Source organism: Leptonychotes weddellii, chromosome 10 (assembly GCF_054177405.1).
Source record: "Leptonychotes weddellii isolate Sample4059 chromosome 10, ASM5417740v2, whole genome shotgun sequence".
NCBI lineage: Eukaryota > Metazoa > Chordata > Mammalia > Carnivora > Phocidae > Leptonychotes > Leptonychotes weddellii.
The window spans coordinates 55,892,566-55,917,991 of NC_138378.1; the positions used below are offsets into that span (position 1 = coordinate 55,892,566).

The window sequence follows — 25,426 nt, forward strand, 5'->3', positions numbered from 1 at the left end:
CCTCTCCCACTCCCCCTGCTTGTGTTCCCTCTCTCGCTGTCTCTCTCTCTCTGTCAAATAAATAAATAAAATCTTAAAAAAAAAGTAATAAAAATAATAAAAATAGTTTAAAAAGGTAGACTTTTAAAAGAACCACTAAATGACTAACTCAGGTTAAAAAATATCATGACTTCAATTTTCTAAAATATTATGTGAGAGAGAATACCATATATACAAAAGTAAAAAGACTTAGTGGCTTCACAACTTGGTGTATTTCTGGGAGGGGAGCATGAAAGCCACTACATTCCTACCGGTTTTCTGATGTAATCAAAAATGAACTTTACTGCAATGGAACTTACTTTTACAGAACTGAGGTCAAACCAATGATGACCTAATCATAACCTTAGTGAGCTTTTTTTCCCTGGGAAGACACTTGTGTAACACTGTATGAAAGTATGAACTACCTATGTTGAGTGATGTCTATGATGTCTATACTAAGTATGCTTAAAAGCCAGAAAGGACTATCATAGTTCCAAGGTGGATAATGGGGATGGTAAGTTTAATTAGATAAATTGGTAGTTCTGTTGCCAGATTTTAAAGGTTGAGAGTTGAACTTTATGTAAACAAAATTTCCCATGAAACAGTCCATAAGTACCCTCCTTCTGAGAGACAAGTCTGCTCCCAAAGGAAGCATAGAGAAGGGTGAAGTTACTGGTAGGACTTTTATGCTCCCCATGCAGAAAGTGTAAAAACTGGCAGAAAAGTCCCGCTTAACAGGAAAAATTCAAGATCTCTTAAGCTTCAACACTGCTGGTGGCATTATAAATTAGAATATTACTTGGCAATGTATATCAAGAGCCACATAAACTCTCAAACCCTTTGGAAGAGTAATTCCACTTCTAGGAATCCATCATAAGGAACCACTACTAGTACTGCTATTAATAAATTAAAGTTCAATCATGTGATAGAATATTACTCAGCTTTTTAAAAGAGATACGCAGAAATAAAAAATGTGTGCTTATGTTAGAGAACAAGTTGAAAAATTTATGAACTATATTAGAACTATATTATGAAAACAAACAAAAATGTACATTAAAAAAGACATTGAAAAAAAGGCACTGATTTGCATGTAACAAAATGCTAATTTAGTACCCAAAGAGATGTCAATTTTTGCAAGAAGTGTATAAAATCATGTGTAGCACATATGCATCTTCTCAAATAACAAACATTAAAAACATAATTACTATGAGACCATAATTTTTTTTATATTAAAAAAATAGGACCATGTGCTAAGACTGAGAACAGGACAACGATGCCCACTCTCACTGCTCTTCAATACAGTACTAAAGGCCCTAGACATTGCAATGAGCAAGAAAAAGAAATAAAGAGCATTAAAATTAAAAAAGAAGTAAAGCTTTCATCTATTTGCTGATAACTGTTTACACAGGAAAACTTAAAGAATCTACAAACACCTACTAGAACTAGTCAGTGAATTAGCAAGGCTGACGGACACAAGGTTACTATGAAAAAATCAATTGTATTTTTACATATTAGCAATAAATTTAAAAAATTCCATTTATAATAATGTTGAAAAATATAAAATACACTTAATAAGAGACATGCAAGCCCTGTACATGGAAATTTTAAAACACTTCTGAGAGAAAGGAAGGACCAAAATAAGTGAAAAGATAGAAATTCATGGTCAAAAGACTCAATAGCTATTATGAAGACATCCACTGTTCCTACACTCACTTACAGACTCAATGTAATCCCAATCATAACCCCACCAGGTTTTTTGCTTTTTAATGAAAATTGATAAGCTCATTCTAAAATATATAGGAAAATGCAAATCATCTAGAATAGTCAGAGCAATATTTTAAAAAAACAGAGTTGGAGGACTTACACTATCTGCTTCAAAACTTAGCATAAAGCATAGATAGTATGAAATTGATAAACAGGTTGATGAAACAAAAAGAGACCCAGAAATAGACCCACATTTACACAGTCACTTGATTTTCAACAGTCACCAGAGCAATGGGTAAAAAAAGAAAAGTTGTGTTGTTTTTTTAACATGGTGCCAAAATCAGTAAATGTTCATAATGGAAAAAGAAAATGAACTTTGACCCTTATTTTGAATCATACATGAAATGTAACCTCAGATGTATCACAGACCTAAATGTAAAAGGTGATACTGGGTGCCTGGGTGGCTCAGTCGGTTAAGCGACTGCCTTCGGCTCAGGTCACGATCCCAGAGTCCTGGGATCGAGTCCCGCATCGGGATCCCTGCTCTGCGGGGAGCCTGCTTCTCCCTCTCCCACTCCCCCTGCTTGTGTTCCCTCTCTCGCTGTCTCTCTCTGTCAAATAAATAAATAAAATCTTTAAAAAAAAAAAAAAAGCTGATACCATCAAGCTTTTGGAAGAAAACACTGAAAAATATATTTATGATTTGAGGTAGGCAAAAGTTTCTTAGACAGGACAGGGAAAGCAATAACTATAAAAGAGAAATATTGATAAAGTAGACACTGTCAAAATTCAAAACCTCTGCTCATCAAAAGACACCAATAAGAAAATAAAGAAGTAAACAACAACCTGGGACAAATTATTTGTGAAACATATACTGACAAAAAACTAGTACCCAGAATACATTAAAAAAAAAATGCCCACATCCTTAATTAATAAAAATGTACACAACTCAATCAGAAAATGGCTAAGTGATATGAACAGAGTTCACAAAAGAAGGTATGCTAATGGCCAATAAGCCATGAGAAAGTGCTCAGTGTCACCAGAGAAATGCAAATTAAAGCCACAAAGAGATACTACCACACACACACGACACTGGCTAAAATTAAAAAGACTAACATCAAATAATGGTGAAGATGTGAAGTAACCAGAACTCATATATTGTTGGTGAAAGTGTAAAATGGTACAACCATATTGGAATAAAGTCTAGAAGTTTCTAAGAAAACTAAAATATTCACCTACCTTATGACCCAGCAAATCCTCTCCTAAGTATTTTTCCAAGAAAAATGAAAGCAAATGTCAACAACAGCAAAAACTGTACAAGAATGTTCATAGCAGCTTTACTCATAAAAGGCAAAAATTGGAAATGTATAAAGGTACTTCAATAAGGAGAATAAATTGTGGTATATTCACAAAATGAAATATTAGCCAATAAAAAAAAAAACAAGCTATTTATACTTGTTACAACATGGATAAAAATCTCTAAACTTTATGCTGAAAGAAGTCTTACACAAGAGTACAACTGTATGTATCATAGGAAGTGCTAGAAGAGGCAAACTATTCTTTGGCAGAACAAATTAAAACATGCAGTTAGCTCCAGGAGGCTGGGGCAGGGATTGTCTAAAATGGGGCATAAGAGAAGGTTTTAGGATGATGGTAAGGGTTTTTTTCATTTTGTTTTGTTATTTTTAATCTTGAGAGGGGTTTGGGTTAGACTGATATAGGTATTTATTTGCCAAAACTCAGCTAATATACACTTAAAATTTAATTGTATGTGAATTTTACCTCAGAAGAAAAAATACTGTTAAGAATTATAGAATTCCAGTTAATGACATGTATACTGAAGTACTGGCTGAAAGTATACTGATGTCTGCAATTTTCTTTGAAATGCATAAAATAAGATGGACTGATGAACAAACAGATGGATAGATAAGTAGAAAACAAGCATAGTAAAATGTTAATATTAAAATCTAGGTGTGGGTACATAGGAATTCATTGTAAACTTTTTTCTTCTATTTTTCTATATGTTTAAATTTTTCTATGACAAAATTCTAGGGGAAAAACAGGTACCACTGTTTTGATGTTGACAGAGTATTATTTTTTACTTCTTTTTTTTCTATTTCCCAAGTTCTCTATGATGTGCTATAGTCTATAATTTTAAACACTTTTAAAAGAAAGGAGGGGTGCTTGGGTGGCTCAGTCGTTAAGCGTCTGCCTTCGGCCCAGGTCTTGTTCCCACGGTCCTGGGACGGAGCCCCGCATCGGGCTCCCTGCTCCGCGGGAAGCCTGCTTCTCCCTCTCCCACTCCCCCTGCTTGTGTTCCTTCTCTCTCTGTGTTTCTCTCTGTCAAATAAATAAAATCTTTTAAAAATAAATAAATAAATAAATAAAACTAAAAGAAAGGAAAGGAAACAAGGCATGCCTGGGTGGCTCAGTCAGTTAAGCTTCTGACTCTTGGTTTTGGCTCAGGTCAAGATCTCAGGGTCGTGAAATCGAGCCCCACGTCGGGCTCCGCACCGGGTGTGGAACCTGCTTAAGATTCTCTCTCTCCCTTTCCCCCTGCCCCTACCACCCCCCCATCTCCCGTACTCTCTCTCAAATAAATAAATGAAAGGAAACAAATTACATTTATTAAAATAATCAAATAGAAACTTTTTCAAAACAAGCTAAAAATCTCTAGATTCAGTGAAAGTTAAAATATTCACTATTTTTAAACCCACTGTCATTTAACTCACTAAAAGTCTTAAAATATTTAGTGATGTAGCAAGACACTGTTTTTTAACTAATTAAAAATTTTTAACTAATTAAATGTGGTATTAAAATTATTTTTCTTTTAATGCCTTACATTAAACTTTTCCTTGTACTCAAAAAACCTCCCCCATATCATTCTGTGTAATGTATGCTCATTAAAAGTACATCATTTCTTAGACTCTAATAACTTAGCAGGGTAATATTTCTTAAGAAATCTGAGAGTTGGCTGTTTACTTTCAAAAGGGCTTTATCTTTAGATAAGCACAAGCTTTAGGCCAGGTGCTAGTCATTTGTGTCTCGTTAATTTCCAAAGCAAACAGAGGAGAGTGCCATGCAATTTCCATTACACACACTTCACCATTAGTACCAGGGTTTATGAGCTTGACACTGCTCCAGGAATAATGGTTTCATTCCTCATTGAAATAAAATGATGTGCCACATAACTCAGCAATGCGGAACTTCTGAAAAATGTTGTCATGTTAAACATGGTCATATTTTTTAAGTCTCCATTGTGCCAAAACAAAGGCCATTTGCTGTAGGGAACTCACTCTGGCCACGGAGCATTCTCACGTGGGCCTCAGACTTACCTCATTGCTATGTCATACGATTCCGGGTGAATACAAGTTTGGTCCAAAGGATTTGGCTTCAGCACAACATTCACTGCAGTTTTGCTCTTCTTCTTGCCCTGCTTCTCATTTGTGACCTCAACACCTGCTGAAGATGTCACAGCAACTCCCTGAACTTGACCGGCAGATTCAGTTTGCTGACTACTGTAACCATTTAAAAAGGCAAGGAGTGGGAGGGGAGGGAAGGTTGGGAAGAAAAGAAGTCTTTAAAATGTGTTTATTTCTCTGCCATGCAAATACACACAAACAGCACCCACATTCTGACCATTCGCCTCATAGAAATTATCACGTATTTATTTAAACACTATTAATAGAGTTTCCTGTTACTTAAAGCCAAAAACAATCTTAACTGATTCAGCCTGTATAATTGGCATTTTACAAGAGAAGACAGAAAAACGAGGGTAAGTAAATTAAATAAAAAGGAGAAGGAGAAAGAGAAGACGAATTCCCAGAACTGAAGAGAATTACAAGTTCTTAAATTAAAAGAACCTACTGAGTACAAAATAGGATGAATGGAAAAAGACTCAGGTTTGACATATTATAGGGCAACTTTAGAATATGATTTAAGAATCAAGAGAGAAATATAAAACAGATTACCTCAGAAGGAACTAGAATCAGACTGGCATCAGATTTCTCATTGATAAACATCAGATGCCAGAACACAGTGAACCATTATCTTAAAAGTTCTGAGAGAAAATGATTTTGAATCTAGAATCATATATCTCACCAAACTAGCATTCAAATAGGAGGGCAAATTAAAATCATTTTCAGACATGTCAGGACTAAAGTATAACCCATATAATATACCCTCTATGAAAAGAATTTCTTAAGGATATACTCCTGACAAAAACAACAAGTTCAAGAAAAGTGGTAATGGAGGCTACAAGAAACAGTGATGAGCACAGAGACTATAAAAACTTATTAACTGCTCATGAATTATGGGAATATATATAAAGGGAAGTCTGAAACTAAAATTAAAATCCCAGGTCATCTCCTCATGGGACGTACAGTTGAAGAGAAGAAGGCTGGGTAAAGTCCTAAGGTGCTAGTCTTCTCCAGGAGGAGGACAGAGACACCTATTAACTGCAGAAGCCAGTCCAAATGACACTTAAGGATAATCACCAGAAAAAAAGACATACAAGTTGAAATCACTAAGGGGAGATAAAAATGAGGTGGGAAAACTTGTTAGCTGAGAAATGTAACGAACAGCATGAAAGGAAATCAGAAAGCATGATGATGAGAAAATATGTAATAGATATAAGATTAAGTCCAAACATATCAATACATCTAGTAAATGTGAAGGTATGAATATAAAATTGAACAAAACCATGAAATCTACTGGTCTCTAAGAGTCGTATCAAAAACTAAATGTCATAGAAAGTTTGAAAATAAAAAAATACCAAGCATACTGAAAAGGCAAATGTAGCAACACTGCTAACAAATAAAATAGATTTCAAAGCAAAAAACACTCAATGAGATAGCAGTAGTCCATTCTGAATAAAGGTATGATCTATCAAGATGTAACAGTCATGAATTTTCAAGCACTTCATTATCAGCTGAAAAAGCATACAGCTTTAAAAACAACCCAAATGTTCATCAATACAGCACTGATTACATTAGGTTATGGTCCACCCATAAATTAAATATTATGCAGACATTATATATAATGACATACATCTATATGTAATATGTGGAAAGAAGTCCAAGATATATTACTGAAACAAATAAAGCAAGTTTCAAATAGTTGGACAGCACAATCCCTTCTATCTGCATTTTTAAATAATAAATATACAAGTTGATCTAAGTATAAATTTACTTTCAGAAAGCAATATGTAAGAAACTATTTTGAAGTGAGAGGTTGAGGTGCCCTTTATTTTTCATTGTATTCTTTTTTATACTGTGTGAATTTTCTAACCAAGTGTTCCAAAAACATATAAACTAAGAAACATGGGATTATTTTATCCTCAATTGTTCTTTATTTCCAGCTTCTAGGTTTTGTTGTCTACTTACAAAAGGCCTTCTACCGCTCCGATGTTCTGCAAAACCTACCCATGTTTTCTTCTGGTACTTTTACAGTTTCACTTCTATTTAAGTCTATGATCCATCTGGGTCGTATTTGGGTATAAGATATAAGGTGGACCTAGAGCTTCCCCTATGCATATCAAATTCCTGCCAGTTGTCGCAAGACTGCTTCTTGGACAGTTAATCAATTTTCCCCACTGTTTGAAACTTCTCCTTTATCATAAACTAAATTCTGCCTATGTTTTGGTGAATTTCAGACTCTATTCTCTTCCATTTCTACATTAAAACTAAATGGTTATGTAACTATAATTTTATATTATTATTATTATTATCCAGCAGGGCTGGTTTTCCCTTATTAGTCTTTTACAGAATAAAGATTATTTTTCCATATTACCTCTATTATAATTTTGTCAAAAGAAAAAAATAATATGAATGAAACAGGTAGTCCCAAAGTAGCAAATACATAAAAACTATTCTTTCGGGATGCCTGGGTGGCTCAGGTTAAGCAGCCAACTCTTGAATTTGGCTCAGGTCATGATCGTGGGGTCCTGGGATTGAGCTCCGCATCAGGCTCTGCACTCAGTGGGGTGTATGCTTGAGATTCTCTCTCTCCCCCTCTCCCTCTGCCCTTCCCCCCACTCACACTCTCTCTAAAATAAGTAAATAAATCTTAAGAAAAAAAACCACTAGGGGCGCCTGGGTGGCTCAGTTGGTTAAGCGACTGTCTTTGGCTCAGGTCATGATCCTAGAGTTCCGGGATCGAGTCCCGCATCGGGCTCCCTGCTCGGCGGGGAGTCTGCTTCTCCCTCTGACCCTCCCCCCTCTCATGTGCTCGCTCTCTCTCATTCTCTCTCTCTCAAATAAATAAATAAAATCTTTAAAAAAAAAAAAAAAAAACCACTATTCTTTCATGATGTTAAATGCTATAAATGCTAGGAAGTTTACCCAATTTCTTTGCTTTTGTGCTACCAGGATTAGCAATTAAGGGCAAGAATTTAGTTCTTAATCTACACAACTGATAATTATTCTTTGGTCAGTTTTCAGGGAGGAGGGAATGGGGAGGCCCAACTACACTTAGGGAAACAGCTGTTAATATAAAGTGGCCATTGTAAAGTCCTCTGTGTCACCTTATCTTGTACAAATCCTTCCCACTTGGGATGCTACAATCACACTGGCCTTAGTTTCATTTCCTGAATACACCGCATTTGGTCATGCTTGGGACCCCGCACATGTACTATATGCTCTGCCTAGAATGCTTTCCTTCCAATCCCTGTGTGCCTAGCTCCTTCATTTCATTCAAAATTAGGCTCAAATAACTTTTCAGTGAATAACTCATATAAAGCGTAATAAACTCATACTGTTCCCCAAGACAAGTGTCACATCTCTGTTTTAATTTGTGTAATTTACACATCTGAAACTATTTATTTTACTAGTTAAAATTTAACTTCATGAGAGCAGGGAATTTGTTGATTTGTTCACTGCTGGATTCCCAGTGCCTAGCAAAGATTAGGGAATCAACACATGTTGAAGGAAGGAATGAATATATGGACACCTAGGATTGGGGCCAGTGAGCAGGAGGGGCAATAGTAAAAGAGGAGAGTGGTAACAGAACCCTGAGCAGATACTTTACTAATCACCTGCAAAATGTTCGGATATAATCCTGGTTGATTCTGATGAAGCCAGCACACTGTTGGAAAGATTTTGGACCCAGACCTTTCACTTTCTTTAGCTGCTCTCGATTGACGAAGGGCCCATTTTTCTCTCGCCACTCAATAATACTTTTGGCTCGGTTGGCATTGAGTCCTGCAATATGCCTAGAAAAAATAAACAAAACAAGTAATGTGGCAGACACAAGAGTTCTAATAGTATTCCAAAAGGGAGCTAAATAAAAGAGACAAAGGGGGACGGAGTTGTCCAAGAGGAGACAAGGACAAGAGAATGCAGAATAATGATAAAACCAGTAGCTGTCATAAAGATGCTGGTAAACTGGTTCACACTGGTACAAGAAAAAGAGCTGCTTCCCACAGTTCTATACTATTCACATTCCTTGTATTTATGAAGCAAGTAATAATTCTGCCTATTCCTGTTTAGTTTACAAAGTGAGTTAGCAGCAAAAGTTACAATAGCTACAGTTGCATTGTACTAACCTATTTTTTTTAATCAGCCTGTTCTCATTAATGTAAAGACTTGAACTACAGAATGTACTTATCCATGAATGTCATGATTAGTATAAAAATATAAAAACTGTAATACTAGGTAGTTTGCTTGGTGTTAATTAAAAAATTACAATTTAAGAGATTTTTAATTCTATTATTGAATTCCATACATGAAATTATGGAATGTTTGTAGCTGTGGTAGAAAAGCAACACCTTAGCACGTAAGGGATATTTTCTGCTATACTAGTCTCAAAGCAAAAGAGTCCAGATCTTTTACAGAGGTCCAGAATTTCATGCTGCATCAGCAGATTTGTGTAATCAGTGCAAAACTGTGAACGAAAAAAGCAGCTCTTCTATAACCACAGTAAAACAGGACAGAGTATATAAGATGTGATTATAGTATGATAAGGATTTTGATATGTGACTTGCAGAATCAAGGTAAAAATATGGTAACCATACCTTGAACCCTCAGAATTTATCTTTCGGTTACTGCCACCTTTGACAGATGTATGCACAAGACTGAACTGGTGAAAAATACCTACTCTCATGTGGTGGGAAACAGCTCTTTTCCACATTAACCTTATTTAAATTCTATTAGCAACACTAATGCACTCAATGGTTACCATATGTTCTTCACTTTAGATTTGCAGTATTAAAAATGATAATGTGAATTGTTACAATTCTTTTCTTAAATGATGTCTTCCCCTCAAACTGATTAGCTCAAGCAATGTATGAACTCATAGATTTTCTATACTTGACAACTTTACACATGTCTCCTTATTTTAGCTAAATTTGAACTGAATAGTCAGTTAAACTTAAGATTCTGTGATCTTCAGCCACAGACCTCTTGTCTCACCTTAACAAAACTTCTGAACAGATGTTAATATCCACTCCCACAAAGCTGACACATTCTTCTACAACACTGTCCAGTGTTGCCTTGAGTAAAGTCTGAGATACATCGTGCTAAAAAGACAAAGATCAAATGTCAACCCAAAGTGAAGGACATGCAGTTTTTGGACTATTTCATTACATACCTATATTACTGGTAGCTGGCTGAGACACAGCATAGTAAATTTTTTCATTTTTCTGAAACATATGGTTAGTATGTAATTGAGCTGAACTTAAGGAATCTGTTTTCTTACTCTCTAAATCACTCATACACCTAACTTCAATATAACAGCACCGGTAATTTTTGCTTTCCCAGAATTCTACCAGAGCAGTGGTTCTCAACCTTAGTTTGCCCTCAAAATCACCTGAACAGCTTGTTAAAACACAGGCTGCCAGGCCCCCTATCCAGAGTTTCTGACTCAGTAGGTTTAGGTGGGGGGCCTGAGAATTTGCATTCTAAGAAGCTCTCGGGTGATGCTGTTGCTGCTGGTCCCAGGAGCACACTTTGAGACATACTAGTCTCCATCATTCACACAGTACCTGGCAGTGTTATCTTCACTTACATGTGTATATTATCCCTTAGTTCTTCTTAAGAGAAGAGAGAGTAAATTATAGTAGGATAGTGTATACACTAATATACAATAAGTCTGACAGCAAATCAAAGTCTCATGTTTCATCACATTAAAGATACTATTGCTGGGCGCCTGGGTGGCTCAGTTGGTTAAGCGACTGCCTTCGGCTCAGGTCATGATCCTGGAGTCCCGGGATCGAGTCCCGCATCGGGCTCCCTGCTCGGCAGGGAGTCTGCTTCTCCCTCTGACCCTCTTCCCTCTCGTGCTCTCTGTCTCCCATTGTCTCTCAAATAAATAAATAAAAATCTTAAAAAAAAAAAAAAGATACTATTGCTTATAAGATGCACTGTTATTTTATTTACCACTAAGAAAGAAAATACACTGCCTATTAAATCATGACACAATGCTTTATGACTTGAAAGTTTTATTTTTTGAATTGAAAGAATTCTTTTAGACTTATTTAGAAAGTTCTTAAATCGTCTATCATGCATAGATAAAAAGGAAAATATAAGCAATCTAAACTGGTTAAGGTATTCCTAAAATTTCTTCACATTCAGCATTCAAATCTTCTGGTCTAAGTTTTTTACTCAGAGTCTTAGATGTCCAAGTTTTTCCATTTAGTATTGTCTTTTACTCTCTTAAGATCCTAGGTAATGTAGCATTTCCTGAAAGAGTAATATTCTCTAGTCTCTGAGATTTTCTTTAAAGCTTCCGATGCTCATTCTGTAAGCTTTGATAGTGGTTCTATCTTAATCTTAATGGAAAGTATCAACAGAAGAGACTCTGGACAACAACAAAACTATTCTTTCCTTAAAGGTCCTTACATGTTTTACTGTTCAACAGTTTGCTGACTGAAATAGTGAAGGGTTTGCTGTTCAGTCATAACTCCAAGATTAACAATCGAGGACACACAGAAACTACACCATGATTTGCCATGAGGCCAACAGCAACTGTAAGACACGATTAATTGTTCAGAAGCATCCTGATTTCAGAAATGTGAAAATGTAAGAAAATGTGCAGCTTAGAATTTATAAAAGACAGTATTTGAAAGTAAATATTTGTTGGCTAACTGATGAGTACCTCATAATATACTTGATGTTATTCTTAATTCTAAAATTAAAGATCCTCTAGTTGTTCCCACATGTGAAACTGTGGGTCAGCATCCTTCTCCATGTGTTTCAAGAAAACAAGGTTAATTTTGATAACCTTAAACTCCCAGGAAGACCATACAGTTAATAGAGTCCCTAGGTAATGTGACTATGTTATTATCTTTTAATAAGAGTAGAAGTTTTGTTCTGAAAGACTGAAGGGTGCAGGAGTACTTTTGTATTTCAGAGATAACCTCGTTGGTTATCTAGGCCACAGCTAAAAACCACAGACATAATTTTAAAAATCCTAATAAGCAAACATAATCATGAAAAGGATCATAAAGAAAAACCTAAAACCTTGCTGAGAACCTGATTACTTTTTCTTAAAAAGATTTTATTATTGCGGGGAGGGGAGAGAAACCCAAGCAGACTCCACACTGAGCATGGAGCCTGACATGGGGTCTGATCTCACAACCCTGAGATGAGACCTGATCCAAAACCAAGAGTCAGTCGCTCAACCAACTGTGCCACCCAGGTGCCCCGAGAGCCTGATTTCTTTTGAGCCACAACATTTAAGAAGCTGGATAGTCTTTTCTTGGTCTAAGTAGATGAGAAGCAGCAAAATGAAAGGGGGCTTTTAAAAATGAGAGGGTAGGAGATGATGGACAACATAGTGGCAAGCACAATGATATCAACAAGAAAAATATCTGAGAAAGAGACAAAACTATGAACAAATAGGAAAAACTAAAAGTAATAGTTGGGAGCCATTAGAATAAAGGCAAACAACTCCACATATGTCAAATCACACCAGACGCTTGGGATAGCTAAGTAAGTAGTAAGCAGTCCCTGCAGCTGGACAGTCTTGGTTGCCTATCCTACCTCTAACCTCCAACCCTCTTTTCCTCCTTCCAAACAGAAGCCCGGCTGTGTTGCATGCATCTACTCTACCTCTAGAAGGCCATATGATTTGGAGAGGCTGGCCCCCACTCCAGCAGATGATAACAGTAAAATCAGTGGTTTTCAAACTGAGGGTTCTGACCAATTAGAGGGTCATAAAGTTAATTTGGTGGCTTGCCACCAGCATAAAAAAGTCAAGAAAGAAAAAGACCATATCAAGTGTGTTGCACATTTTCTCAACATGGAATGAACAGTGCAATAAATAATGCAGCCAATTGAGAATATCATGTGAGAGGAATATATAAATTGGCCAGGAACATGTGTTTTGTTCATGGAAATCTCATTGGATCTTCTGATAAATGATGGTCATGATTGATGGAGAGGTTAAAGAGTAACTCTACAGATTTATGAAGCAAAGTATCAAAAAAAAGCATGAGAAGTTTATCATTGATGGCAAAGCTCTGATTCTTACAACCAAGTTTAGTTACAAACTTTCAGTGTCTTTTTCAGAAAGGATGTTACTGATTATAACACTTTTCAAATTATAAGCAGTTGTAATATTTTAACTGAGTTAGCACAAGTTGACCTTAAGAATCATTATAAACTTCAGGGCGCCTGGGTGGCTCAGTCGGTTGAGTGTCTGACTCTTGATTTTGACTCAGGTCATGACCTCAGGATCAAGAGATCAAGCCCCACATGAGGCTCCGTGCTTAGCGAGGAGTCTGCTTTAGATTCTCTCTCTCCCTTTGTCCCTTCCACCCTGCACTCTCTCTCTCTCAAATAAATAAATAAATAAATCTTTTAAAAAAAAGAATCATTGTAAACTTTGAAGCAAAAGAAAGAATAATGAAGCAAGCTCATTACCAGATTTGGAAGTGTTAACAGTGACAAAAAGGACAGAAAGTACTAACTCTATTCAATCTGACTTGAGGCACATTTTAAATAGAAAAAAATAACTGTGAGACTTTAAAATAAACTTAATTTAAAAACGATTTACAAATACACAATACAATAAAAATATATGACCTCAGATATACCACTGATAGTAATGTTCTTGTAAATGACAGTATAAAACCTGCAAAATTAAAAACCAAACAAAAACACTTGGAACATCCTCCCAAAATGGCTAAAATGCAAAAGATGGAAAATACCAAGTATTGGTAAGGATGTGCAGCAACTGGAATGCTCAAAATATCAGCATGATAAATGTATTTTAGGTCAGATATGCAAGGAAAGGGAAGGCAGTTTTAGGACATATTTATTTTGTGTAGTTTAAATGTAACATCACATAAAACTCATCATATGTATTTATACAATGTAAAAATGCATTCTTGTTCAATATAAACTGCAAAGGAGTAAAAAATGGACAAATTCCTAGAAACAGAGTAATTGCCAAAACTGGGCTCAAGAAGAAATAAAATCTGAACAGACTTACAACAAGAGATTCAATCAGTAACCAAAAATCTCCCAACAAAGAGTCTAGGACCAGAGAGCTTGATGAATTCTACCAAGCATTTAAAAAGAATTAACACTAATCCTTCTCAAACTCTTTCAGAAAATAGAAGAGAAGGGAACCCTTCCGACCTAGTTCTTTGAGGCCAACATTACCCTGAAGTAAAAGCCAAACAAAGATAACATCAGGAAAGAAAATTATAGACAAATACTCCTTGTGAAGATAGGTACAAATATCCTCAACAAAATACTAGCAAACAAAAATCCAACAGTATATTAGAAGAATATGATGCATTCAGTACATGTGAACTCAAGAACCGCATACGTATTTTTTTTTTCAGGTAAAAAACACCTTCTTTTGGAATTTTTAAACTTAAAATTTTGAAGTAATCTCAAATTCAGAAAAAAGCTTGCAAGGAATTTTCTTAGCTTTCCTTCAAATAAATACTTCAGTGTATATTTCCAAATAACAAAGACATTGTCTTACATACCACTGTAGAATAATCAAAACTTTTGTAGAAAAGTTATCAATGTAATATTATCTAATGTGGAGCCCATACTCAAATTTCATCAATTGTCCCAATTCTACTTTACAGCATTTTTCCTCCCCATCGAAAATTCAACCCAGGATCACACACTACATTTTAGTTGTCTTATCTTTCTATATTCTGTGCTGGCCAGCTTCCAGGATGGTTCCCAATGATCCCAACCCCTGGTATGCCGGCACTGTATATCCCATCTCCTTGAGTATAAAATTTACTCAGGAGTCTTGTCTGTATGAATTATTACTAAGATTATTTTACCACTCACAGTGACCTATTAATGTAAAAAAGTATTTTCAATTTTGACTCAATCAGAATTTAAAAGAATAGGCTCAATAGTGTATCATATATGTTCATAGTCTTCATGTATTCTAGACTGGAACAAATTCATGAACCTTGTAACTATACATTGAATTAAATCTAATTTTTTTTTTTGTATTTGAGGGTTAAAAAACATTTAATTATAAATAAAATCATATTTAACTTTATCATGTATATGGGTATTATTTTGAGAAGCTTTTATTTTGAATTATGTTTAATTATGAAAGACATATACATATACACAAATATATGGGTGATGGGTATCTTAGTCATGGTATAAAGTGTATTTCCTACCGTGTATCATGATCAAAAAGTATGAAAAATAATGGTCTAAGCCAATCATGGTGGTCCCATTCCATTTATTCAATGATGGCAAATGAAATATGAGGATAAACCCGCTAGGGGCTTTTGAAAAAGCCTTCCTTACTGAGAGGTTAAAAGAGTAACTTAAATATAGACCCTTATGAAGGGCTGGATCTTTTCTTGTTTTCATTCAAATATGACTGCTGGAGCCAGGGTAAGCACTGTATCAGTGACTAGGCCTGGCTTGAGGATAAAGCTGACTCACTGAGGATGGCAGGTGGCACATAAGGCCACAGTTTAGTTCTTCATGATACTCTTGAGATTTTCTATTAGCCAGTGCTGAACTCACCCCTCCTCTGACCTTCCTGTCATGAAATGTCCTTATTTTTCAATAAAGAATCATACATTTACTTATTGTTCAAGCCACTTGGAGTTGGGATCTCTGATGTTTTTCTAACTGCAGCAGTTATTTTATCAAGGGACTCAAGGTCTAGTGGGAAGACTGAGATAATAAAAACAACCAACAATAGCCTTACTACCAAAAACCCTTGAGATTGTACTGTCAGGCTTTGTTATAAGGCTTTATAATATTATCTAATTTAATCCTTACAACAATTGTACAAGATGTATATATAATACAATGTAGCGTCTTCACATGTAAGAATTTATTCTAATGGAATAGAAAGATATGTGCAAAGGTATGACATGTGTGTGTGCCTGTGCGCAATCTAAAAATATACCCTGAGGGGACTGATACAAATAAATATGAAACTGTCACCAATGTGAACTATTATTATGAAGTCATTAAAACGTATATGTATAAGTTAGAACAGCTATTTTACCAAAATGCCCTGCAAGATAAAAGGTCCCAGATAACCTATAGAGTTCAAATATTTTTTAATTCTTCTAGCAGGTAGACTTATGTAAGAAAAAATTCTTTTTTTTTTAATTTTTTAAGTTTTTTTAAAAGATTTTATTTATTTATTTGACAAAGAGATAGAGAGCGAGCACAAGTAGGCAGAGCAGCAGGCTCCCCGCTGAGCAGGGAGCCTGACACGGGACTCAATCCCAGGACCCTGGGATCGTGACCTGAGCCGAAGGCAGACACCTAACCGACTGAGCTACCCAGGTGCCCCAAATTCTTTTTTTTTTAAGAATTTATTTATTTGAGAGAGAGAGCATAAGTAGGCAGAGCGGCAGGCAGAGGGAGAGGGAGAAGCGGGCTCCCTGCACCAGGCTTATCTCTGGACCCTGTAATCATGACCTGAGCCGAAGGCAGACGCTTAACCGACTGAGCCACTCAGGCTTCCCTGTAAGAAAAATTTCTGCAAGAACTGCTATGATCTATAATTCTGAATTTTAACTACATTCTTCCCCAACTTTTTGCTTAGGAAAGTACTAAAGGGTTAACACCATTTTCTAAAAGTACAAATCACCTATGTTTAGGGGAGGAAATAATGAACAAATCTCCATATTGTCTCCATTATAATGTCTTTGGCATTAAAGAAGACTCATTGATTTTTGTCATTTTGAAAACATTTTCTAAGCAACTATCATGTACCAGGCACTAGGCTAGCTGGGTTGGGTGTTGAGAGAACGGGAAAAAGCATACGAAGTCCATGTCTTTAAGAAGCCCAGTTTCATCTGCTGAAAGCTGAGATAACATGCACCACCTTCCTGGCAGTCTTGAGTAGAAGAGGCAAGAGGACCCCAGGACTGACTGTGCTAATTGTCAAGGACTTGATGCCAGAAAAATGGATTGCTCCATTTTTTAAAAAGTTATCTAAGTCTGAATTTTTGGACAAGTTATTTGAATTATATAAACAGTCTTTTTCAAATTCAAAGAAATATTGTTTGGGCCATTACATTCTTACCTAAAATTTATGAGATTTTTAAAAAGGAATATAAGCACTCATTCATGCTAGTCAGCTTTTTTGAGGTCAGAATCCACATTTTTATTATTACTCTACCACAAACTTCTGAAGAATTGCTGATTCAAACTGCTCTCCTTTCTTTTTTTTTGTCCCAAAGCACTAAAATTATCTCAACTATTTTTAAAAAGTCCTTCCAGATGAAACCTTGTCTGTGGACTAAAGCTTCTACAGCAATGAAACTGCACATTGCACATTCCATACTAAACTTTAAATTTATTCCCGAGTGGTTTCTCCATGAAGTATTCTTGAGTATTTTCTTTAGAAATTATTATTCACTCATGGCTCTTCCTATCCTTTACTATTGTGAAAATACAAAATGCAGTTAGAAATTAAAAATGCAAAAAAGCTTTATAGAGAAAATCTAGCCAACTTCAAATAATGCAAGTTGATTTCCTTATCTTGCATCTACTTTTCTTTGACATGTGACAGTTTGTCATCTAAGGGAGTGTGTGTTAGATGACCTATGAAAGACAGAACAGATAGAAGAATGGAAACATTTCAGAAAACAGAGTATGTGCTTAAGAGTAGCTCCTCCTCTACTTCTTCAAATCCAGTATGCAATATACTCCCTTTAAAGACTAAGACAGTGTTTAGCACCATAGAAATACTGTATTCAATCTTCTAAAAACCTATGTGTTCTAGCTCTACTAGATCACAAATATTGATATGTAATGAGACAAATACTCTTGATAAAAGGCTTTAAAATATTTCTTCATAAACACATTCTTTTAAAAACAAATATTTTTAACACTAGCAGAACATTTTTATTTTTTTAAATGAATAAATTATACAGTGAACTTTCATTGTGCTTATGGGGCTCTGGGAATTAAGATGGCAAAAGGCATTAGTCTTTCAGCACTGGAGGGATTTTTCCAGATCTGGAAACATAAAGTATGGCCAGTGGTCATAAGAGGGGGAAAAACAACACAGGAAGAGATTCTCCTTGTAAATTCTCCTCCTTTAATAAATCACATGGAAGGTATGCTGAAGACTCCTTTAGTGCTAACTCCGTATTTAGGCACCCAGTTGGCATTAACTTACACTATTTAATGTAAACCAATTTATTCAAGCCAACCTAATGGAAAGATCCCTGGAACAACGCCTGTCTTCTTTGTTCTGCACAAAACAAATGGAAACTAGTTTTTAAAACCCAACCTTCTAGGGCGCCTGGGTGGCTCAGTTGGTTGAGCGACTGCCTTCGGCTCAGGTCGTGATCCTGGAGTCCCTGGATCGAGTCCCGCATCGGGCTCCCTGCTCGGCGGGGAGTCTGCTTCTCCCTCTGACCCTCCTGACCATCCCCTCTCATGCTCTCTCTCTCTCAGTCTCTCTCTCTCAAATGAATAAATGAAATCTTTAAAAAAAAATTAAAAAAAATAAATAAATAAAAATAAAACCCAACCTTCTACCCTGACTCTGGAGCTAGAGTAGCCCCCATTCTTAAGGCATGGATCTTCTGGGGATCTCAAAAGAGTACCTGCAGTTATTCAATGGGGTCTTCCCACTCTGGATGGCCAGAACTCCTGTTTCCAGGGCACTGTATAATCTCTGGAATCTCCATTCAGCTCACAAAGCTCCAGCAGCTTTTCTGGCCTTATGGAGTCTTTGCTTATATATGCACCTTAATATCTGGTCAAAGACATTTTGAAAAACAAACAAACAAACAAGACTTCTCCTTTTAGCTGTAATTGAGTAACTGGTACCAGAATATTTTCCCCACCATAAACATCTCTAAAGCTGGGCATAATATATTTGGCAACTAATTTTAGATGGTAGACAATAGGCAGGGCAGGATTATGATTCTAGAGAGAGGGGAATTAAGTGAGATGAGTCCCACAATTACCTACAGTCTGTCTGAAGACACTCTGTAGACTGTGGCATAGGGAGGTGGCCAGCAGAGCACATCCATCTCACTGAGCTGGGAAAGCAAAGATCAGAGTTTGGAACAGCTGAAGTAACTGGAATTTTAAGAGTGGGATACCAGAGAGAATGGAGCTTCGAAGAACAGAACTACAGAAATTTATATGAAACTCTGAAAGTATTTATCTAAAGACTAAGCTGCATATACCCAGGGCACCAGGACAAGACTCTACAAGACCCGGCAGAAAAGAGCTGCCTGGGAGTTTGGGGGCTATACAGAGATTCCTGAAAATGTGTAGAGCTGGGAGACATAGAATGTCCCTCCTAGCCTCAGTGGGGAGACCTCACTGAATACCCAGATACTCCACTGATACCTCAGAAAGGACAGGCCTTAGAAGTGGGGCTATTTTAGTCTTAGAGTAGGGGCAACTCTACACCCATTCTAACCAAGTTTATTAAATAATCCTTTTCCAGATGCGTTCACTGGTGTAGTCTACCAAACATTTGAGGAAAAAATGATACCAATTCTTTACAATCTCTACTAGAAGACAGAAGTAGCTTTATTCATACAGATCTTCCTTGACTTATGAAGGGGTTACATCCCGGTAAGTCCACCAGAAGTTGAAAATATCATTGGGTCGGGCGCCTGGGTGGCTCAGTTGGTTAAGCGACTGCCTTCGGTTCAGGTCATGATCCTGGAGTCCCAGAATCGAGTCCCGCATCGGGCTCCCTGCTCGGCAGGGAGTCTCCTTCTCCCTCTGACCCTCCCCCCTCTCATGCTCTCTCTCTCAAATAAATAAATAAAATCTTAAAAAAAAAAATATCATTGGGTCAAAGTGCATTTAATACAACTAACCCATTAAACATGATAGCTTCACCTAGCCTACCTTAAAGATGCTCAGAACACTTACATTAGCCTACAGCTGGGCAAAATCATCTAACACAAAGACTATTTTATAATAAAGTACTAAATATCTCCTATTATTCACTGAATACTGTTCTGAAAGCAAAAAACTGAATGGTTGTATGGGTACAGAATGGTTGTAAGCCTCAACTGTATACCCTCATGCTCATATGGCTAACTGGGAGCTATGGCTTGCTGCAGCATCCTGAGAGGGCATCAGAGCATCATACCACATTTTACTAGCCCAGGAAAAGAAGAAAACTCAAATTCGAAGTATGGTTTCTACTAGACATATATTTCACATCCCTACCTTAAAGTTGAAAAATTGAAAGTCAAGCCATTTTTAAGTAGAGGACCATCTGTCAAAACTTGAAAGCAACCAAGATACTCTTCAGGAGGTGAATGGATAAATAAACTGTGGTACATCCAGACAATGGAATATTATTCAGTGCTAAAGAGAAATGCACCATCAAACCATGAACAGATATGGAGGAACCTTAAATGCATATTACTCTGTGAAAGAAGCCAATCTAAAAAGGCTACACATTGTATGCTTTCAACTCTACTAAACTATGGAAAAGGCAAAACTATGGAGATATTATAAAGATCAGTGATTGCCAAGGAAGGAGGAAGGAATCAGCATAGCAGAGAGGATTTTTAGAAGAGTAAAATTGTTTTGTATACTATAGTGGTGGATACATGTCATTATATAGTTGTCAAGACCCACAGAATGTATAATACCAAGAAAGAAGCTTCATATAAACTATGGACTGCGGGTGATATTGTGTGTCAACTGTAACAAATGTATCACTTTGGTGCAGAAAGTTGATAGTGAGGATGACTCTGCATTATGAAAACTCTGTCTTTCCATTCAATTTTGGTATGAACCTAAAAACTCTTCTAGAAATACAGTTTTTGAAAAGTTTAAAGTTTATTAAAAAAAAAAACCACTCCTTACAAGATTCAATCTGATCTGACAGAAAATTAACTGATTGCTGGAATAAAATTCAACACTATTTAAAAGAAGACAACAAAATTTGCAATCTCAACAACATCACAATGTCCATTATACATTAAAAAATAACTAGACATACAAAGAAGCAGGCAAATATGTCCCATAACAGAATGGGGGTGGAGAATCATCAATAAATAGAAACCAACCTAGGATAAACCCAGATGTTGAAAACAGCAGACAAGAACTTTCATGCAGCTCCAAGATGTAAAGGAAATATGGTCATAAATGAACAGATGGGAAATAGAATAAGATAAATGGAAACTATAATAAATAACCAAAGGGAAATTACAGACCTGAGAATATAGTATCTGAAATGAAAAATTTACTCAATAGGTTTACTAGCAGACTGGAGACGAGCAGAAAAAAGGGTCAGTGAACACAAGAGAGATCAACAGAAATCATCCTATCTGAACAAGAGAGATAAAATAGAGGCAGGGGGAAGCAAAGCCTTCATGACCTATGTGACAATACCAAAACATCTAAATATGTGTAATTAAAGAAGAAGAGAGAATAGGTTATGCAAACATTTGAAGAAGTCATGATCAAAATTCCCCAAATATTTTGTAAAACATAATATATAGATCCAAGAAGCTCAGTGAAGAATCTCAAGAAGGATAAATATGAAGAAAACCACATCTATGGATATTATAGTCAAACCGCTGGAAAACAAAGATAAAAAGAAAATTGTAAAAGCAGGAAGAGAGAAAGGCCACACTGCAGAGGGAGGAACAACAATAGGAGAAATGGCTAACTTCTTATCAGAAACAACAGAGGTCAGGAGACATAGAAATGACATCTTTAGGGTGCTGCATTAAAAAACAAAACTCAGGGGTGCCTACGTGGCTCAGTTCATGATCTCAGGATCCTGAGATCCAGCCCCACATTGGGCTCCATGCTCAGCAGGGAGTCTGGTTGTCCATCTCCCTCTCCCTCTGCTCCCCCCCACCCCGTCCTGGCTCGTGCTGGCTCTCTCTCTCTCTCTCTCTAATAAATAAATCTTAAAGAACAAGACTCAAAATTAAAAACACCAAATTCTGTTTTCCAAAGAAGAAGGAAAAATTAAAGGCATTTTGAGGTAAATGAGAACTCACTGCCAGCAGACCAGCATTACAAAAAACATTAAAGGGAATTTTTTAGGCTAAGGAAAATTGATAACAGATGGTAAATATAAATATATAATTCAGTATGTTCTAATTTAACTTAAAGACATGAGCATTTAAAGGAAAAATTATAGCATACTTTGGGATGTCTATATATGAAAACAATCACACAAAGAATGAAGGGTGGTGAGATAGTATATTAACTCTAAGTAGACTGTGAAAAGAATATAAATAATAATGGCTGGAGTAACCACTAAAAAAAAAAAAACAGCCAAGAAGTACAGGTGAAAAGTCAGTAAAAGAATTAAAATAGTAAACTAGAAATTATTTGATTTTCTTTTAAAATAAGGCAGAAAAGGAAGAAGAGAGGCTAGGAAACAGATGAGACATATAGAAAACAAATAGCAAAATTGTAAACTTTAATTCAACCATATTAGTACACTAAATGTTAATGAAGTAAATGCTTCTATTAAAAGGCAAAGATTGTCAATCAAGATATGACTTATGTTGTCCGCAAGAGACACACAGTAAATATAAAGAAACGAAAAGGTTGGAAGTAAAAGGATAGAAAAGAAATACCATGCAAATATTAGGACTACAAAGATTAAAGTGGCTATATTAATATTAGACAAGAAAGAGTTCAACACAAAATGCTTATTACATAATCACAGAGCTTCAAAATACTTGCAGCAATTCAACTGCTAAGTGTTTACCTAAGGGAAAATTTTAAATATGTTCTTCCAAACCTTGTACAAGATGTTCATGGCAATTTTATTCATTAATAGTAAACCAAAACAAAACAAAACAACCTAGGAATAGCTCAGGTGTCCATTAACAAGAGAATGTATTAAAAATGTGGTATGTTCACATTATGGAATACTATTCTGCAACAAAAAGAACAAACTACTGATACATGCAAAAACATGGATGAATCTCACACACATTAGGCTGATTGGAAGAACTGGGTTCAATGGACTACACACTGATTCCATTTATGTTAAATTCTAGAACAGACAAAAGTAATGTGTGGTGAAAACATCTGGGTATGTGGGAAGGACAGGAATAAATTTTCTGGGATGAAAGAAATGTTTTACTTCTTGATATATGTGGGGTGTACATTTGTCAAAACTTATTGCACTATATCACTTTGCCCTTTTCTGTATGTAGATTATATCAGAAAAGAAAAGAAAACTGTAAATAAATAAAAATCCAACCTAAGTTTCTGAATCATTAAGCTGGGAACAGTAATGCCCTTAACTACAGATCTGTCTCAGGATTCACAGCTCTGGAGCAGGTGGCTGGAATATAAAATATAGACTACTCCTGATTTTTGTTTCTTGGAATTTGATGGTAGATGTTCTCCCCAGATGTCTCACCTCCTGAACCTAAAAGAGAATTCTTTTTTGTATAAAGTAATTTGCAAATTCGGAATCATTGTCAACATAGCTTCAGTAGACCACATAGGAACTTAATGACAAATGCATGCTGTTAGATGGCACAACTTGCTAGTTAGCTGTGTGCTAGTTCTCATTCCATAATTACTAACATAAAATACTGATTCTGCCTTAAAAAGTTTCCCATGATGATTAAAATTTAAACAGAATGTATAACGTCTTTATGAATTATGAAGCTAAAAAATGAGTCTCTGCTATACTAGTCCAGTGTTAAAATGTTAATCTGGTCTGGCTTTCATTTTGTCTTCTAGTAGGTGCTCTTATGTCCCCTAGTGGATACAGGTCGATATGGTAGAGGAAAGATAAGGGCAATACTGGCTAAGTAAAGGTCCATAAATCCTAAATGCCTGCCTTGCCCACATGCTTTTCCAAACCAATGCCTCATACTACCCAATTTACCATAAAAAAAGAAAAACATTAACACATCTGAACTGGACCACACCTATCTGCCCCATGTGTGGTCACATATAAGGAAGGCCTGGGCTAAAACATAATCCTGATTTATGACATATGCACGAACAAATGCATACCAATTAGCTAGACATTTTGACCTGATATAATACAAAGAAGTCGGCATTTCCACTGTAAATCTCTATTTTTAAAGATTTATAGCTTAGTCATAAAAGCAGGCTTTAGAAAAATTTAGGGTACAAAGATTTAGCCACAAGAGAGAAATTTCCCTTCTAATAAATTAAAAGTAAAACAGTATGTAGAAAATCTGATCTGAAACTTGTGTGTGTGTGTGTGTGTGTGTGTGTGTGTATTAGAGAAAAAGAAAGATCCTTGTGCACAGAAATTTTGACCGCCTACTGTTTAAACTGTTAGGGGGGACAGGAGTTAGGGATAAAAGGAGGGTATAATGCAAAGTAATAAAAAAGTTTTTTTCATCCCCAAATTGTAGAAACTAGGTTCCTTGTCAATATTTCCAGTAATAAGCACTAATCATACATTTTGTCTCCCGAAATTCACATACATAGACTCATATGCAGCCACATATGCAGCCATATATGAATTGGCTTCCAGTCCATTAATACTATGGACAGTAAAATTTTCCCAATTAGACCTGAGGCTAACACCACCAGCACCAGGATCCACATTCATGTATTTCCACAGGGATGAAGCATTAATATGGTAAGGCAAGATTCCCTTTTGTTTGCATGTCCCCTGTCTCTGCATGATTATGGTTAAGGAGCCTAGGAGTTCCAAAGGATCTGAAACAATCATTCCACACCCAGCCTTCTGCAGTGGGAGTAAAGATAGGGCTCCCAAACTCCATCCTCCACACCACTTTTATCCCCATTTCCTATTTTATTTTTATCTAGAGTACTTTTTATCATCTACTGCACACAGGTTTGTTGTGTGTATGTGTACACTATACATATAAAATATATATGTATTTCATTCATTGCTGTATCCTGGTCCACAGTAGGTGTTCAATCCTACTACTGTTTTAGTTTGCATTTCCTTGAGTACTGGTTTGGTGGACGATCTCTTTGTGTGTTTGCTAACCAGTTAGACTTTTCTCTGTATTCCCATTTCCTAACACTATGCTCTTCAGCACATGGTGGGAACTCAATTAATTACAACTTAATTGCATAAAGGAACAACCAAGAGCCAATTTCTGGCAGTTTTGCTTTTGGATTCTTCTTGCTGAAGCTGGGAATTTGGTTTAAGAAGAAGAGTCGCCTTAAAATAAAAGGAGATACCAGTGACAAGGGATTGCTTGAGGGCATTACAGCAGTACAACCCAAATTCGTATTATGGGGAAACTGTTCTAGCAGGTACTAATCAATAGCACACTCAGAAGGTGAAATCTGAAAATGAA

The 25,426-nt window shown here is 36.1% G+C and overlaps 1 protein-coding gene across 3 annotated transcripts in view; it reads right to left on the reverse strand.

The window, feature by feature from the left end:
* SRBD1 (S1 RNA binding domain 1) overlaps window positions 1-25,426 on the reverse strand; it is a 197,884-nt gene that overhangs the window by 20,435 nt on the left and 152,023 nt on the right. For 2 of the 3 annotated variants that reach the window (XM_081833501.1, XM_081833503.1), the window contains exons 17-19: window positions 10,131-10,237; window positions 8,756-8,932; window positions 5,058-5,240 (exon numbers count right to left, since the gene is read on the reverse strand). In XM_081833501.1, the coding sequence (XP_081689627.1) occupies window positions 5,058-5,240; window positions 8,756-8,932; window positions 10,131-10,237 (467 nt within the window). The remainder of the gene's footprint in view (window positions 1-5,057; window positions 5,241-8,755; window positions 8,933-10,130; window positions 10,238-25,426) is intronic. The other variant, XM_081833502.1, reaches the window with a different exon arrangement.